The sequence below is a fragment of the Antechinus flavipes genome, chromosome 3 (genome assembly GCF_016432865.1).
Source record: "Antechinus flavipes isolate AdamAnt ecotype Samford, QLD, Australia chromosome 3, AdamAnt_v2, whole genome shotgun sequence".
Lineage (NCBI taxonomy): Eukaryota > Metazoa > Chordata > Mammalia > Dasyuromorphia > Dasyuridae > Antechinus > Antechinus flavipes.
This window is the reverse complement of record NC_067400.1, coordinates 229,264,206-229,279,850: the sequence shown is the minus strand read 5'-3', so window position 1 is coordinate 229,279,850 and position 15,645 is coordinate 229,264,206. Positions and strand designations below refer to the sequence as shown.

The following is a 15,645-nucleotide window of genomic DNA, read 5'->3' as shown; positions in this document are numbered from 1 at the left end:
TTTTTGGGGGGGGGGATTTTTTTTTTTTAGGGGGAGAGAGGAGAGAACAAGAAAGTCAAGTCTTATAATATTACTGAAATCATACTATATACAAGATTACATACTGCACCTAGACATGGTGTAACTCTATATTTGATAAACATATAGCAGAACTCTATTGAATACAGCATGGTACAATGGAAAGAGTACTAGACCAGTAGTTAGAGCAATGAGGTCCTGCATGGATAGGTGAGGTTGGCAGAGAAAGACTGAAGGATTGCCATGAGGCAATCAGGAAAGGGAACTGATGGAAATAATCTTAGCCCCACCTTGCCGAGTCTAGCCAAGAAATCCAAGTTATGTCAAAACCTCTCCCCCAATCCCCAGGCCCATCCTCTATGGGGGCTGTGGGCAGCGGCACCTTGCTGTGTCCTGTCAGAAATCCCAGCCATGTCCCTGAGATTAAATTTTTCCTATAGATCTGTCCATGGCCCATGTCACTTTGGCTGAACCCCTTTGGGTTGGTCCGCCATGACACTCCGCCTTCGTGCTGTCTTTCCCCCCAGCCCTTTCCCATACCATGTGGGTGTCTCTCCTTTCAAACCTCACTATGCCTATGTTGTATTTCTATAGCTAACTAACTCTTTCAGGGTGCTACCAGCTAAGGGCATACTCAAACTTTATGGGGTGTTTCCTTACTCCTGGCTGATTGTGAGTTTCACTAAGGATCTTGTCTTTTTTATCATAATTATTTTATTTATTTAATTTTTTAAATTATCTTTTGATTATACATATATTAACGTTTAAAATATATCTATATATCTATATATTTTGCTGAGGCAGTTGGGGTTAAATGACTTGCTCAGGGTCACACAGCTAGGAAGTGTTAAGTGTGTGAGGCCAGATTTGAGCTCTATCCACTGCGCCACCAAGCTGCCCTAAATTTACATTTCTTTATGAATCATATTGGGAGAGAAAAATCAGAACAAAAGGGAAAAATCACAAGAAAGAAAAAAAAACAGAAAAAATGTGAACATAGTCATCATTAATTATTAAAACCCCTTTCCTTGCTATGTACTTTCCCAACTTTTTCTGTAACCTCTTACCCAAAATAAGCCTACCTTTTGCCAAACAGATTGGTCACTGTGAATTCTTCACATGACCGAAACCCAATATTTGGTGTCTGGTGCCTACAACCCCATCATTTGCTTCTCCAACTATAGAAACAAGAGGATGTGGACAATTCCTTTAATCTCCTTGGGTCTTAATTTCCTTATCTCTAAAATGAGGGAGCTGGACTGGATGGTCTACAAAGTTATATAGCTATGATGCTATGGAAAGCACATTATAACTGTATTGTTCAGTTTTTTCCATTGTGTTCATCACTTTATGACCCCTTTTGGGGTTTTCTAGGCAAAGATGCTAGAGTGGTTTGCCACTTCCTTCTCTAGTTCATTTTATAGAAGAGCAAACTGAGGCAAACAGGACTAAGAATTTGCCCAACATCACAGAGCTAGGAAGGGTCTGGGCTGGATTTGTACTTAGGAAGGATGAGTTTTATAATTAGAATCTATTTTAAAGCAGGGAAGAGGAAGGAGGTTGAGGAAAATGATAATGTGAGATAGCGAGTGTCCTGACAATGCTCTAGGGGTCTTGTGAGAAAAATGCAACCTTTCAAAGGCTTTCATAACATTTTTAGCACAATTAACACAAACTATTTTTTAAAGACACAAACATGACAATTTCCACTCCCTTCTCCCCCTTATGTAGAGGACAGATGTCTAACCCCAATGTGCTGTACTTACTTCATATACCTGTGGACTGGTCAGGCATCGAGCCAGGAGGCCACACCAGGCTGGGAGGGTTGTAGTTAATGGTGGTCCACTATGAGTGAGAATAGGCTTCAAGTAACTTTTTGAAAAGGCAAAATCAAGGAAAAAAAAAAGACACTGAGGAAAACACACACATACAACTCCAAACCTTTATTACCAACTACTTATCCATTTCACCAGTATTATAACTGACATTCATTACAATGACTTTTAAATACTTCCTAAATCAATGAAAGATTAATTTCAGAAGAGTTAAAAAAATCTTTTAGATTCTTAGTTTAATGATCAAAAACCATTTCTACATATACAGAACACAAGAGGCTTCTATATGAAAACATGAGTCTCTATTTCATAACTGCATTTAAAAAAAATTTTATATGTAATTTTCAAAACTGCCTTGCTTGTTTGCTTCCTTATTTTCAAGAGAGTTAAGGTATAAGTTGTCCTATACTGTATCAAAATTTTTTGAAAATCAGCATTCTGGGGCAGTTAGATAGCAGTGGGTAGAGCACCAGCCCTGAATTCAAGAGTACTAGAGTTCAAATTTGACCTCAGACACTTAACATTTCCTATCTGTATGACCCTAGGCAAGTTAATTAATCCCAATTGCCTCAGCAAAAAAATGAAAAAAAGAGAAGGAAATCAGCATTTTACCTCTAGCACTCATGGGAGCCTTCAAATAACCAGCGCATCTGAAATACCAAAGCATTCCTTTCCCCAACTGTAATGTGTTAGAATTCACTTTTACAAATAATAATAATAACTTTTTATTTTTCAAAATACATGTAAACATAGTTTTCAACTATCTTTGAGTAAGATATTATTACTTTCTAGAAATGCATTTGCATTTTAATGTAGGCCTTCATCCTACCCATCCAAAACTTAAGTGTTCCAGATTGTTCTCCCTTCCCCTTTCTCCCCCCCAGACAGTGAGTAATTCAATATAGATTCAGCACATGTAATTCTTCTAAACATATTTCCACATTTGTCATGCTATGCAAGAAAAATCAGATCAAAAGGGAAAAAAATAACATGAGAAAGGAAAAAAAAAAAAAACAAGCAAACAAACAACAACAACAAGAAGGGTGAAAATACTATGCTTTGGTCCACATTCAGTCTCCGTAGTTCTCTCTCTGGATAAGAATGGCCCCTTTTCTATCACAGGTCTACTGGGATTGGACTGAATCACCTTATTGTTGAAAAGAGCCAAATCCATCACAGTTAATCATCCCATAATCTTTTTGTTGCTGTGTACAATCTTCTCTTGGTTTTGCTCACTTCACTGAGCATTAGTTCATATACGTCTTTTCAGCGCTTTCTGAAATCACTCTCCTGATGATTTTTTATAGAACAACAATATACCAGAACTTATTTATCCATTCTCCAACTGATGGACATCTACTCAGTTTCCAGTTCCTTGCCACTATAAAACTGGCTACAACCATATTTTTTGCACATGTACATCCCCTTAGGGACTTTCCTAAGATCACATGGCTAGTAAGCATTTGACGTTAAATGTGAACTTATGTTCTCTTGATTCCAGGCCTAGTGCTCTATCCACTGTGCTACCAATCAACAGAAAGCAGAGGAAGGTCTGCATCTGGCTATTTAAAAATACTCAGCCGCTTTTAAGAAACAAGGTCAGAATTGGAATCTATTAACTTCAACTGAGTGTGTGGACATACCAAGATAAGATCAAAATGGGTCCATGACCTAGGCATAAAGAACGAGATTATAAATAAATTAGAGGAACATAGGATAGTTTATCTCTCAGACTTGTGGAGGAGAAAGAAATTTGTGACCAAAGATGAACTAGAGACCATTACCGATCACAAAATAGAAAATTTTGATTACATCAAATTAAAAAGCCTTTGTACAAACAGAACGAATGCAAACAAGATTAGTAGGGAAGCAACAAACTGGGAAAACATCTTTACAATTAAAGGTTCTGATAAAGGCCTCATTTCCAAAATATATAGAGAACTGACTCAAATTTATAAAAAATCAAGCCATTCTCCAATTGATAAATGGTCAAAGGATATGAACAGACAATTTTCAGATGAAGAAATTGAAACTATTACCACTCACATGAAAGAGTGTTCCAAATCACTATTGATCAGAGAAATGCAAATTAAGACAACTCTGAGATATCACTACACACCTGTCAGATTGGCTAAGATGACAGGAAAAAATAATGATGAATGTTGGAGGGGATGCGGGAAAACGGGGACACTGATGCATTGTTGGTGGAGTTGTGAACGAATCCAGCCATTCTGGAGAGCAATCTGGAATTATGCCAAAAAATTATCAAACTGTGCATACCCTTTGATCCAGCAGTGTTTCTATTGGGCTTATACCCCAAAGAGATACTAAAAAAGGGAAAGGGACCTGTATGTGCCAAAATGTTTGTAGCAACCCTGTTTGTAGTGGCTAGAAACTGGAAAATGAATGGATGCCCATCAATTGGAGAATGGCTGGGTAAATTGTGGTATATGAATGTTATGGAATATTATTGCTCTGTAAGGAATGACCAGCAGGATGAATACAGAGAGGCTTGGAGAGACCTACATGGACTGATGCTAAGTGAGATGAGCAGAACCAGGAGATCATTATACACTTCGACAACGATATTGTATGAGGATGTATTCTGATGGAAGTGGATTTCTCTGACAAAGAGACTTAACTGAGTTTCATTGGATAAATGATGGACAGAAACAGCTACACCCAAAGAAGGAATACTGGGAAATGAATGTGAACTATTTGATTTTTGATTTTCTTCCCGAGTTATTTTTACCTTCTGAATCCAATTCTCCCTGTGCAGCGGGAGAACTGTTCGGTTCTGCAAATATGTATTGTATCTAGGATATGCTGCAACATATTTAACATATATAGGACTGCTTGCCATCTTGGGGGGGGGGAGGGAGGGGAAAAAACGAAACATAAGTGATTGCAAGGGATAATGATGTGTAAAAATTATCCTGGCATGGATTCTGTCAATACAAAGTTATTATTAAATAAAATTAAATTAAAAAAAAAAAAACTGAGTGTGTGGAAACCACAAGGCATTCATCCCATTATTAGAAACAATAGATATGATTTTGATAAAAGTGCTGAGTTTATCTTTGGATTCTACAATGAAAAAGGTGGAGAAGTAGATTTAGATAAACACAAGGTCAATGATTCAAGAAGAAAGAAACAGAAGCTGGGGGTAAAAGGGTAATGCAAAGGTAAAAAGCGAAACAGTTTTTGGTTACATGAAAGAATTATTTTTGTGAAGATGGGCATCTATTTTCATTTGAAACAGGAAAATAGAAAATGGATTTGAAATGTTCTATCTGATATTTGGATTAGATGATGAAGAACTTCTAGTTTTGAATAGTTTACTAAGGGGGTTTTTAGGGCATAGCTGGTGATTTTAAGAATCAATAGGGAAAAAAATGAATGATTCTATAAGCATTCTGCCTTTATATAGTCGAGAAGTTACTCATAAAATTCTTGTTCATAGAATAACTAACGTAAGACCTAGAAGGAGCCTCATCTATCTTCTCAAGAGACCACTGGCTTAGTTTCCTGACTCAGGCAGGCCATGAATAAAGCCACTCAAAATATATGCTTATCTAGTTCATTGTTGTTAAGTATTCCTAGGAATACAGATCCTGTGAGTTCCCCATTCAGGCCTAAGAATCTACATTCCCACATACAAGTAAACGATGCTTCTTAATGTATCCATTCCTTCTTGTTTTACATTCTGGAGAAAGGGGGGGGGGGGGGAGATGGAGGGGAAGGAGGGCAGTATAGCCAAGGTCAGCCTTGCAGTCAGAAAGCTTACAGTTCAAATTATTCCTCTGACATATATTGGCTATGCAACACTGAGAAAAGTAATTTATTTTCAAACAACTCTAAGATCATAGGTTACAGGCAAGCTGCCTGTAATACATACATACATACATACACACACACACACACACATATACATATATATATACATATATACATATATATATATATTCAGTGAAGTGGGTTTCCATACAGGGTATTCCATATATATATATATATATATATATATATATATATTATATATATATATATATATATATATATATATATATATATATATATATATATATATATATATACACACACACACAGACAAATAAAACAAAACAAAATGAAATGAAAATGGATACCAAGTGACTTCTTGGTTGTCCTTATCAAAATCTTTCCTATTTCTTAAGATCTCTTACGATCATCCCTGGTCTTTTCTTCTTTAAACTATGAAGCACTTCCCCTCTCACATCTTTAAGTTTTCCCAAAGAATTTTTTTTGCACACATGCATGCACATACATGTCATATGTATGTATGTATATATGTATACACACACACACACACACACATATATATATACTATCTCTTTCTTCTGAACTCTTCAGTGTCACCTTTTTAAATACAGAGACTAGATATGCGTCTTATTTACCATGCGGAACAACTTAACTAAAAGAAATTTTGTCCATGTCTGTCCAAGGCTATGGCCTTTTATAGTGCTCATTTGAGCAATCTATCAATACAAGATACTACTGAGAAATGAAGAGAACACAAAGTCTGGCTTGCTTTAATATGCAGCTAAAAAAACAATATTAAAATGGAATATACTCTTGAATTTGCTCCAGAAATGTTAAGATTGCCAAACAAAGAGCAGGAACTCTTCCCTAAATAGACAAATTGTCTCAATTCCACTTCCATCTGTCACTTCCTAGTTATGGAATCATTTCACTGTCTCTGTTACATATTAACTCATATAAGAGGAGAAGCAATCACTACCTTTGGGCTAACTTGCAAAATGATCTATTTTTTATAAATATTCTGCCAAAAAAAAAGGAGATAGGGAATTTTTCTTTGACTTAATGTAACCTTTTGATCTCAGGTTTCAAGTCCAACCAAATTCTAAAAGGGAAATGGAACCCTAAAATTCAGATTAGGAATCTACTGGAAATTCTTTAAATTTCTATTCAGTATTAAGGCAGAAAACACTGGTTCTGGAATATGAGTGAGATCTTGGTTTTAAATGCAGTTTGTCATTTGCTTTGTGATCCTGAACAAGTCAATTAACCTCAATGGGCCTCAGTTTCACCATGATTAAATTAAGTGGATAGCCTCTGAGCTCCCTTCCAGTCCCAAATCTATGTGCTTAATGATCCTAAGATTCTAAGTGAAAAATATGAGATATGAGCAGAAAAAGTCTGAACTTTTACCCTTAACACTTTTAAAAGAGCAATTATAGAATGCTTTCTAATTACACACCTAGGGTCGATCACCTAACCAAGCAGGAGCCAGAATTCACTTCCACTGCTGGGCAAATCCTTCTTTCACTCCCTCTTTTGTTCTTCTCATTTTCTAGCATTTTTATAAGCAAGAAAATTAGGCTGATCCTTTAAAGGGGGAAGGGGAAGGGGAAAGGGAGAAAGTTATGTGTTCTTAAAAGAGAGGCTTAACCTGGAGAAGGAGAAATTATGTAAAATGACGACTTCTGGGGGAGAACTTTATGAACTGTTTCAATGTCTAATTCTTTGTGATCCTCTTTGGGATTTTCTTGGCAAAGATAGTGGAATGGTTTGCCATTTCCTTCTCTAGCCCATTTTAGAGAAGAGGAAACTAAGGAAAACAGGGTTAAGTGACTTGCCCAGGGTCACTTAAGTGACTTACACAGGGACCAGATTTGAACTTGGAAAGCTAGTAGTAAAATGTATTTTACTTGGATTTTAAGACCAGGGAAAGTTTACTGAATTTTAAACCTTCAGTATGAATTGATGGCCTAATTTAGGCTTGATTTACAATATTCTGAGAAAGAACCTCAAATTTAAAAATTTTTGACAGAAAAAAATGTTTTTCTTTATTCCTGGCTAGTTAGTACTACTTTATAGCTCTATATAGTAACAGTTTGGACCTTTCTCTTAGGAATTCTACAAAATAAACTCATTAGGAGCAAACAAAGATCTCAGAAAGCTGAGTCTTCAGTTGGAATTGCTCCAAGATCATTCGTTTTAAGGAAAGTACTCAGAAGTCAGTCATGTCATTCCTTGATTTCTTTCTGAGGGTCTCTTAATTAATATCTTATTTTCAATCCAGGGTAGGTTCCCCTCCCTACCAATCCTCTCCAAAAGACTGAGTAACTATTTAAGACTGTTAATAGAGAGTATTCCTGTTCAGACACAGATTAAACTAAGTAGACTGAAGTTTTTGAGGATCAATTGCTTAAGCTTTCTAAATGAGCAAAGAAATTAAAAAAAAACTTAAAACTGACATTTATGATTAGAACCCAGATATTTAAATTTTAAAAGGGAAAAAAATTAAAGTCCTATATTTGACTTCAAAAATCAAGTGCTCAAATCCAGGATAGGGGACATAGGACTGAGATATTATAAATTAAATGAGAAAGAAGACCTGGGGGTTTAGCTAGACTGTAAGATCAAGTTTGGTCAACAGTGTGCCAAGGTAGCTAAAAATTTCATGTGATTTTAGATTGCATTAACAGAGGGTCCAGAATGGGACCTACCCAGGTCAAATCATTTCAGGGCACCTCCTTTTAGGAAAGATTTTGATTAGGTACAAAGCATCTAAAGGGAAGTGATCAGTTCAGGGCATGTCATTTTAGGAAATTTATTAGTGAAATACAGAATACACAGAGGAAGGTGTTCAGGATAGTAAAGAGAACTGAAATCATACTATAGGAGAACTGGTTGAAAGAAATGGAGATAAAAAGAAAAAAAATCTTGGAGTACATGGTAGGGATGGAGTGGGAACCATAAAAGCTATGTTCAAATATCTAAAGAGCATTCATGTGAAAGAGCCAGTACTATAATGCCCAACAATTAGGAAACGATTGAACGAGTTGTGTTACATGATTGTTAATGAAATATTATTGTGTTATAAGAAAGAATGAGCAGGACTGATTTTAGAAAACCTGGAAAAACTTGTATGAAGTGAAATAAGTAGAAATAGAACATTATACACAGTAATAGGAATACTGTGTGATGATCAATTGTGAATAACTTAGTTCTTTTCAGCAATACAGTTCCAAAGGACTTATGATGAAAAATTCTATCCATAACCAGAGAAAGAAATGATGAAAGCTGAGTGTAGACAGATAAAAGCATATTCTTTTTTTGCTTTCTATATTTTTTCATGTTTTTTTCCTCCACTGCATTTTTGTCTTCTTTTACAAGACCAATATAATACTATGTTTTGCATGATTGAACATGGATAATATACCAAATCACTGTCTGGGGGAGGGAGGGTAAGGAAAGGAGAGAGAAAATTTGGAGGCTCAAATTAAAAAAAATGAATGTTCAAAATTATCATTACATGTAACCTGTATTTAGAAAAAAAGAAAAGAAAAAAATAAAGAACTAGTATTATAGTTGTCCTAACTGGTTCTACCAGGTAGAATGAGTAGTAATGGGTAGAAATTGCAAAAAAAAAAAAAGTAGATTTTTGTTTTATGTAGCTGTGCAGCTGAGTGGCACAGTGAACAGAGCACTGGGTTTGAAATCAGAAAGATTCATCTTCCTGAGTTCAAATTCAGTCTCAGACACTACTAGCTGGATAACCCTGTTATCATAGAACTCTGTCTCAGTTTCTCATCTGTAAAAAGAACTAAAGAAGAAAACGATGAACTACTCCAGTATTTGGGCCAAGAAAATTCCAAATGAGATCACAAAAAAATTGGATACAACTAAAAAAATGACCAAAAAAAAAAAAGCCAATATTTGAGTCTGGGAAGTAGAAGGTTCTTCCCACCAGAAATCTTCAAGCAAAGCCTAAGTGACTCCATTATGATGGGAATGTTATACAATTATTTATGTTCAGATGGAAACAGGTTAAGTTAGACAAATTCTGACAGCCCTGCCAACTCAAATTTCATTTTTTAGAGTCTATCCTTAACATGCTTATTCATGACTGAGCAAGCATAAACTTTGTCTAGGAATGACACTGACTTCATCTACAAAGGACATATCTCTGGAGGCATTCATCAGTAGCCATTAGCCCTAGGAGTAAGAAACATCTGAGCATCAATTTCTTAAGCACTGAGATATGGTATTTAAAAGGATACTTATGGTCGAAGCTGTACCACAGCCTGAATATCCAGGCACTTTCCTGCTTTGTCCGGTTTCCTCTTGCAGCATCTGGACCATCCTAGAAATAAGAAAGAGAAGAGAATGCTCAAGCTAGTTGCAAAGCGGTATGGAGAAAATGGAAAAAGAAAAAATTCTCTCATTCTTTTGTTTAGGGCTAAAAAGCATGTATTCTTTAGTCCCAAAATTTTAAGGATTCTGAATAGGCTTTACTGTATCAGAAAGAGCAAAATATTTGGACAAATTCAAAATACAAACCTAGAAAAATAAGGAGACTTCAAAATAATCATATATGTTCTGAGCCCCACTACATGTAGTTTTGTATCCTCCAATGTATCTTTTTATTTTGAATTTTCAAATGTAACTTTCCCCTAGAAAGTGCTTGAGGTTGGCTTCTACCAGGCAGAACATAGAACAGGTAAAATCTTGGGAGGAGGCTGTTACAAAGAAGCATTCTGTGGAACAAAAGTATTTTCATGTGCCCAGCAGATGGCCTATTCAAACAATTCTTTATTGATCCAGTTACACAAATTCCATTCATGGGATGATTAGGGACAACAAGGGACTCTCTTTGTCCAGAGCCTGCCCTACTAGTGGCTTTCATGTACTGTAATGGGGAATTTGTTTTCCTGCTCAGCCACATTAGATTCATACATGGGGGATTAGGGTAGGGTGGAACAAGTTGAGCTGCCGTTGAACTCCTTACTATTTTGTCCTGCTATCAACTCCCTTCTTCTCTCCAATTCTCTCTTACCAAAATAAAACTACTTTAAAGCTTCCAAAATGGTCACCCAAACTTGACATTTATAAAGATCTAGAGACTCTCCCTTTTCCTGCCTGCATCATGCAAGTGCCAAAAGCCTAAACACAGAATCAGGGCCCTGAGAATATAATATGTGGTAACTAGAACCACAGAGACTTAGGGGGGAGAGGTCCATCCATGGCTGCCCTACTACAAACTTTATAGATGGGATGACCTAGGGCCTTGTACAATGAGGCATAAGGGCATCTATATGGTATGACAGAGTGCCTGATCTGGAGTCAGGAAGACCTCAATTCAAATCCAGCTTCAGATACTTACTAGCTGGGTAACCCTGGATAAGTCATTTAACCCAGTTTGCCTCATTTTTCTCATCTGTAAAATGAGCTGGAGATGGCAAGCCATTCCAGTATCTTTGCCAAGAAAACCCCAAATGGGTCATGAAGTCATGACATGACTAATACACAAAAACAAACACATAAATGAACAAATCAATGAATAAATAAAGAGAGATAAGTAAAATTATCATCATTACTACAAAGATAGGCAGCTTTGTATAATAAATGAGAAACAGTAATATGGTAAAAAAATGCTGCTGTACTATGCTAGTACTATAAATTTCCATGGGAGAAAGAGGCCACACTCAGCAGTTGTGCTACAGACCTGATTAGAAAGAACAATATAGTAATCTACTCATGTTTGCTGAGGGGATAAATGGATATGTGGAAGGCCTAGAGTTCCCAAGAGCTCTAAAAGCATTCTGATTTAGAAGAAGAAGGCGGCAGCTATTTTTAAGGGCTGAATCACCATGGGATTGGGGGTATGTTTCTGCCATAGAACTGGCTGAGAGTCAGCGTGGCAGAGTAGATAGAGATCTGGCCCAGAGTTGAGAAGATCAGGAGCACAGGGCCAACCTCTGACACATTCTGGCTCTGATCATTTAACCTCTTAAAGTTACACAAAGACTCTAAGATATGTATGGATCTGCACTATTAACAATGAAATTAACAACATTGATGATGATAATGATAATAGCTAACAGTTATATGTGCCAAGCACTGTGCTAAATTTATAATTATCATCTCATTTGATCTTCAAAACAACTCTGCAAGTTTTTAAAAAATTATTATCCTTATTTTATTGTTGAGGAAATTTAGGTAAATAGAAGTTAAATGAGTGCCCAAGATCACACAGCTTGTAAGTGCCTGAGCATGGATTTGAACTTAAGTCTTCCTAACTCTAAACCTAGTATTCTATCCACTGTACCACCTACTTACCTTACAACTCTTGTCCTACTTACATCTCCATGGAACTGGTTTACAGTCAGTAAAGATTACAGTTAACTTAAGGCATTTATCCAAATGAGACAATGTCAACCCAGGAGACCAGTTTTTAACATGTTTATGAAACAAATGGAACAAAAAGTGCCCAGCAAAATCTTTTTAGCCTTTGCAGATAACATTAAGCTCAGAGAATTCAATTCTAAGCCTTTGGGAGTGAAATGTAGAAAAATCTCAAAAAGCTATCTGAGTGAGCTGGAAGAACTTCAAATTGGGCAAGATTACCTATTCTGGGGAAAAAAATCTGAATTACTCTTATAGGGTGACTGGCCCTCTGCTTTCGGTTCTAGGACTTGGTTTAGACCATTCCCTAAAGATGATGACACAACATACTGCTGTAGCCAAAAATACTGGGCATTGTTGAGAAGGGTATTAAAAAACAAACAAAACTCATTCTCTGACAATTATGTAAACGCATAGAACATCTGCAGTAGAATACCAATTGTAATTCTGCTCTTTTCAAATGAAGAATATCTCCAATATTACAGTATCTAAAATTAACATTCCATCTTTTTTGGATTTATCTTGTATGTATCAATTTATGGATCTACTGTCTATTCTATTAGAAGATAAACTTGAGGTCAGAGATTCTTGGTTTTTTTTTTTTCCCCATCCCCAATCCATAGCATAGTGCCTGGCACAAAGTAAGTACATAATAAATTCATTCATTAAAAAAGGTCAGAAAAGTACAATCAAACAGGGGAAGTTTCTATAGGAGGAAAGATTTTTAAAAAACATCAAAAACCTAGGATTCCTTGGCATGAAGTCTTTCAAGGTGACCTTTACTCACTCTGCTGGTATCTCTTCAAGTGCTCTCCTGAAAGGCTCTTTCATTTACTCTGTATATGTTATACATGTCCAGTTAATTACCAATTGTTTTTTCCGGATATGATTTCCTTGAAGGTAGGAATTATGTTTTCTCCTTTTTGGGCATCTTTTAGCCTTAACACATTGCCTGGCATACAGTCATGACTTAGTAAATAGTCATTGATAACGAATGTCACTGATATATTTGTTCACTGGTTCCCTCAATATTAAAATTAGGACAAGCCCCTGAAGATTAAAAGTAAATTGAGAATAACTTTTAAAAAGCTACTTGTACACAAGACTACTAAACTTATTATAGCTTACTATGTACCAAGCACAAGATAATTTAGTCTGAAGACATGAACAGATAAAGTTAAAGAAAAATGAAGATATTTTGGATGGTGGGTTAATAACTTTAGGAATATTTTGTGATGATATTCTAATTCCTAGATACTGATGGAGGTCAATTACACTTGTATCACAAACCATCTTTTTGGGGGGATGGGATAGGATTGCTAACAGAGATAGAGCACTGGAATGGAAAGATATAGGTTTGACTCAGAAAAGTAGTTGTTTAGGACAGGTAGGTGGCACAGTGGATAGAGTATCAGATTAGATTGAAGAAGACTCATCTTCCTGAGTTCAAATCTGACACTTTCTAGCTGTATGAAGCTGGGCAAGTCACTTAGTTCTGTTTGCCTCAATTTCCTCTTCTGTAAAAATGAACTGGAAAAGGAAATGACAAAGTACTTTTATTATCTTTGCCAAGAAAACTTCAAATGAGGTCACAAAGAATTGGTCACATTTGAAACGACCAAATAACAACAAATGAGAATGAAAAAGTTGAGGAATTATGTCCTTCCTTCTCATTCAGTTCAAAGCACTTCTATTCTCTGGTTACAAAGAAGCTTGGTGCCTATTGTTGCATCTTGATCTCTTCCAGGCTGTAAATGTGATTTGAAACACTGTATTTATTCATTTAGCAAAACAAAATCCTAAACAAAATGATTTGTCAATTTGCAAATTTAGGGATCTTATTCACAATAATTTCATTAAGGAACATCCAGTAAGATAAATATAATCAATATTTTGTTTATTACTATCAGGGAAGAAAAGTAGTGGTTCTCCAGCAAAATAACTGTTTGGATATGTATACTAATATTGTATTTAATTTATATTTTAACATATTTACCATGTATTGGTCAATCTGCCATCTGGGGGAGGGGGTGAGGGAAAGGAGGGGAAAAATTGGAACAAAAGGTTTGGCAATTGTCAATGCTGTAAAATTACCCATGCATATAACTTGTAAATAAAAAGCTATAATAAATTTTAAAAAGAAAGAAAGAAAAGTAGTGGTTCTTAAAATAATAAATAATAGCTCAGGGGAGGGGTACTATAAACTTGGATAAGAAAAAAATGACATCTTTATTTTTATGAATCTCTAACTACAATTTGGCATTTCTGAATTTTTAAAAATTTTCTTTTGAGAAATGATCCACAGGCTTAAACAGACTGCTAAAGGAATCCAATCCATAACATAACATTCTGAGAATCTTTGCTCTGGAAGGTTGGGCAATGATTACTCACCATTCCTCTTCATAGGATGCTCATGAACCAATCAACCAACCAACCAACAATTTACATTTAGTAAAGTCCTAATTTACAGGCACAGCACTTGGTACTTAGGATGCAAGAAACAAAATATATATTTTGGATAGAGATTTGTCTTATCCTATTGCAAAGTCAGATGTGTGTGTGTGTGTGTATATATAAATAATTGTTTTTTATTTCTTTGATATCTTTTGTTTTAGAACATAATCTTAATTTCCAAATATATCTGTCCTTTCTATCCTTTCAGTGAACTATTCTTTGTTTAAAAAAAAAAAAAAGGTTAGATGGGGAGGGAGGAGAGAAAGTAGCTCAGCAAAACTAACCAACACCGATGAATACTTTAGGTCACCTCAAATAAGAGGCTTGTTGCTCTATCCCCAGTTTTTCTATCTAGTCTGTTAGCTAAAACCAGAGGCCTTCATCCCAATTATTTGATATGGTTCCAAATCAGCTTCTATCACTTATTTGCCTCTAATGGAATACTTATTTACTACTTTGTGAAGAAAAGCTAAAAAGATTCATACTTCTGTATTTTACATGAATGGATTTAAATAGAACTCTACTTAGAAACTATTGTACCATCAATTGAAGGAAAATTACAAGTTCTATGAGAGTTAGTCTATGGCAGAAGGCACAGGAAGAAAAGAATACAGCAGGATAAGGACTAAGAAAAAAACAAAACAAAAACAAAGAGTGGCAGTAACTTCTATGGGGCAGGGTGCAAAGTTGGTGTGGAAAGAAGAGAAAAAGTATAAAAGTTAGTCCCATTGGCTGTCCAGGTAAAAGGGATTTTCACTGGCTGTTTCCCATGTCTGGGATGTGTTTTCAGTTCTGCCTTCTGATTTCTCTAGTTTTCTACAAATTCAAGTACTTCCCTGTTAATTATTACCTGTTTATCTATATAGCTTGGTTGTACATTATTGTTTGCATGTTGTCTCCCTCATGAGATTGTGAGTTTCTGAAAGGCTTAAAGGACTGCTTTTTGCCTCTGTATCATCAGGGCATAGTACAATGCTTGGAACATAGTAGGTCCTCAATAAATGATTACTGACAAGTTCAGGACATAGAGGATTGGATTCTTTCATGAAGATAAGAAGGAAAACCCAATTTAAGTTAACTGTCAGTTAAGGCTATCAGTGAAGAAGGAAAAATTTCAGAGAAAGCAGCTCTATGTTGAGGGTCAGAA

General features: G+C 35.7%; 1 protein-coding gene across 1 annotated transcript in view; it reads right to left on the bottom strand.

Moving 5' to 3' along the window:
* The window catches only part of SLC9A7 (solute carrier family 9 member A7), a 208,797-nt gene that overhangs the window by 16,088 nt on the left and 177,064 nt on the right, over positions 1-15,645 (bottom strand). The window contains exons 15-16 of the mRNA XM_051984627.1: positions 9,920-10,002; positions 1,785-1,890 (exon numbers count right to left, since the gene is read on the bottom strand). Of these exons, the coding sequence (XP_051840587.1) occupies positions 1,785-1,890; positions 9,920-10,002 (189 nt within the window). The remainder of the gene's footprint in view (positions 1-1,784; positions 1,891-9,919; positions 10,003-15,645) is intronic.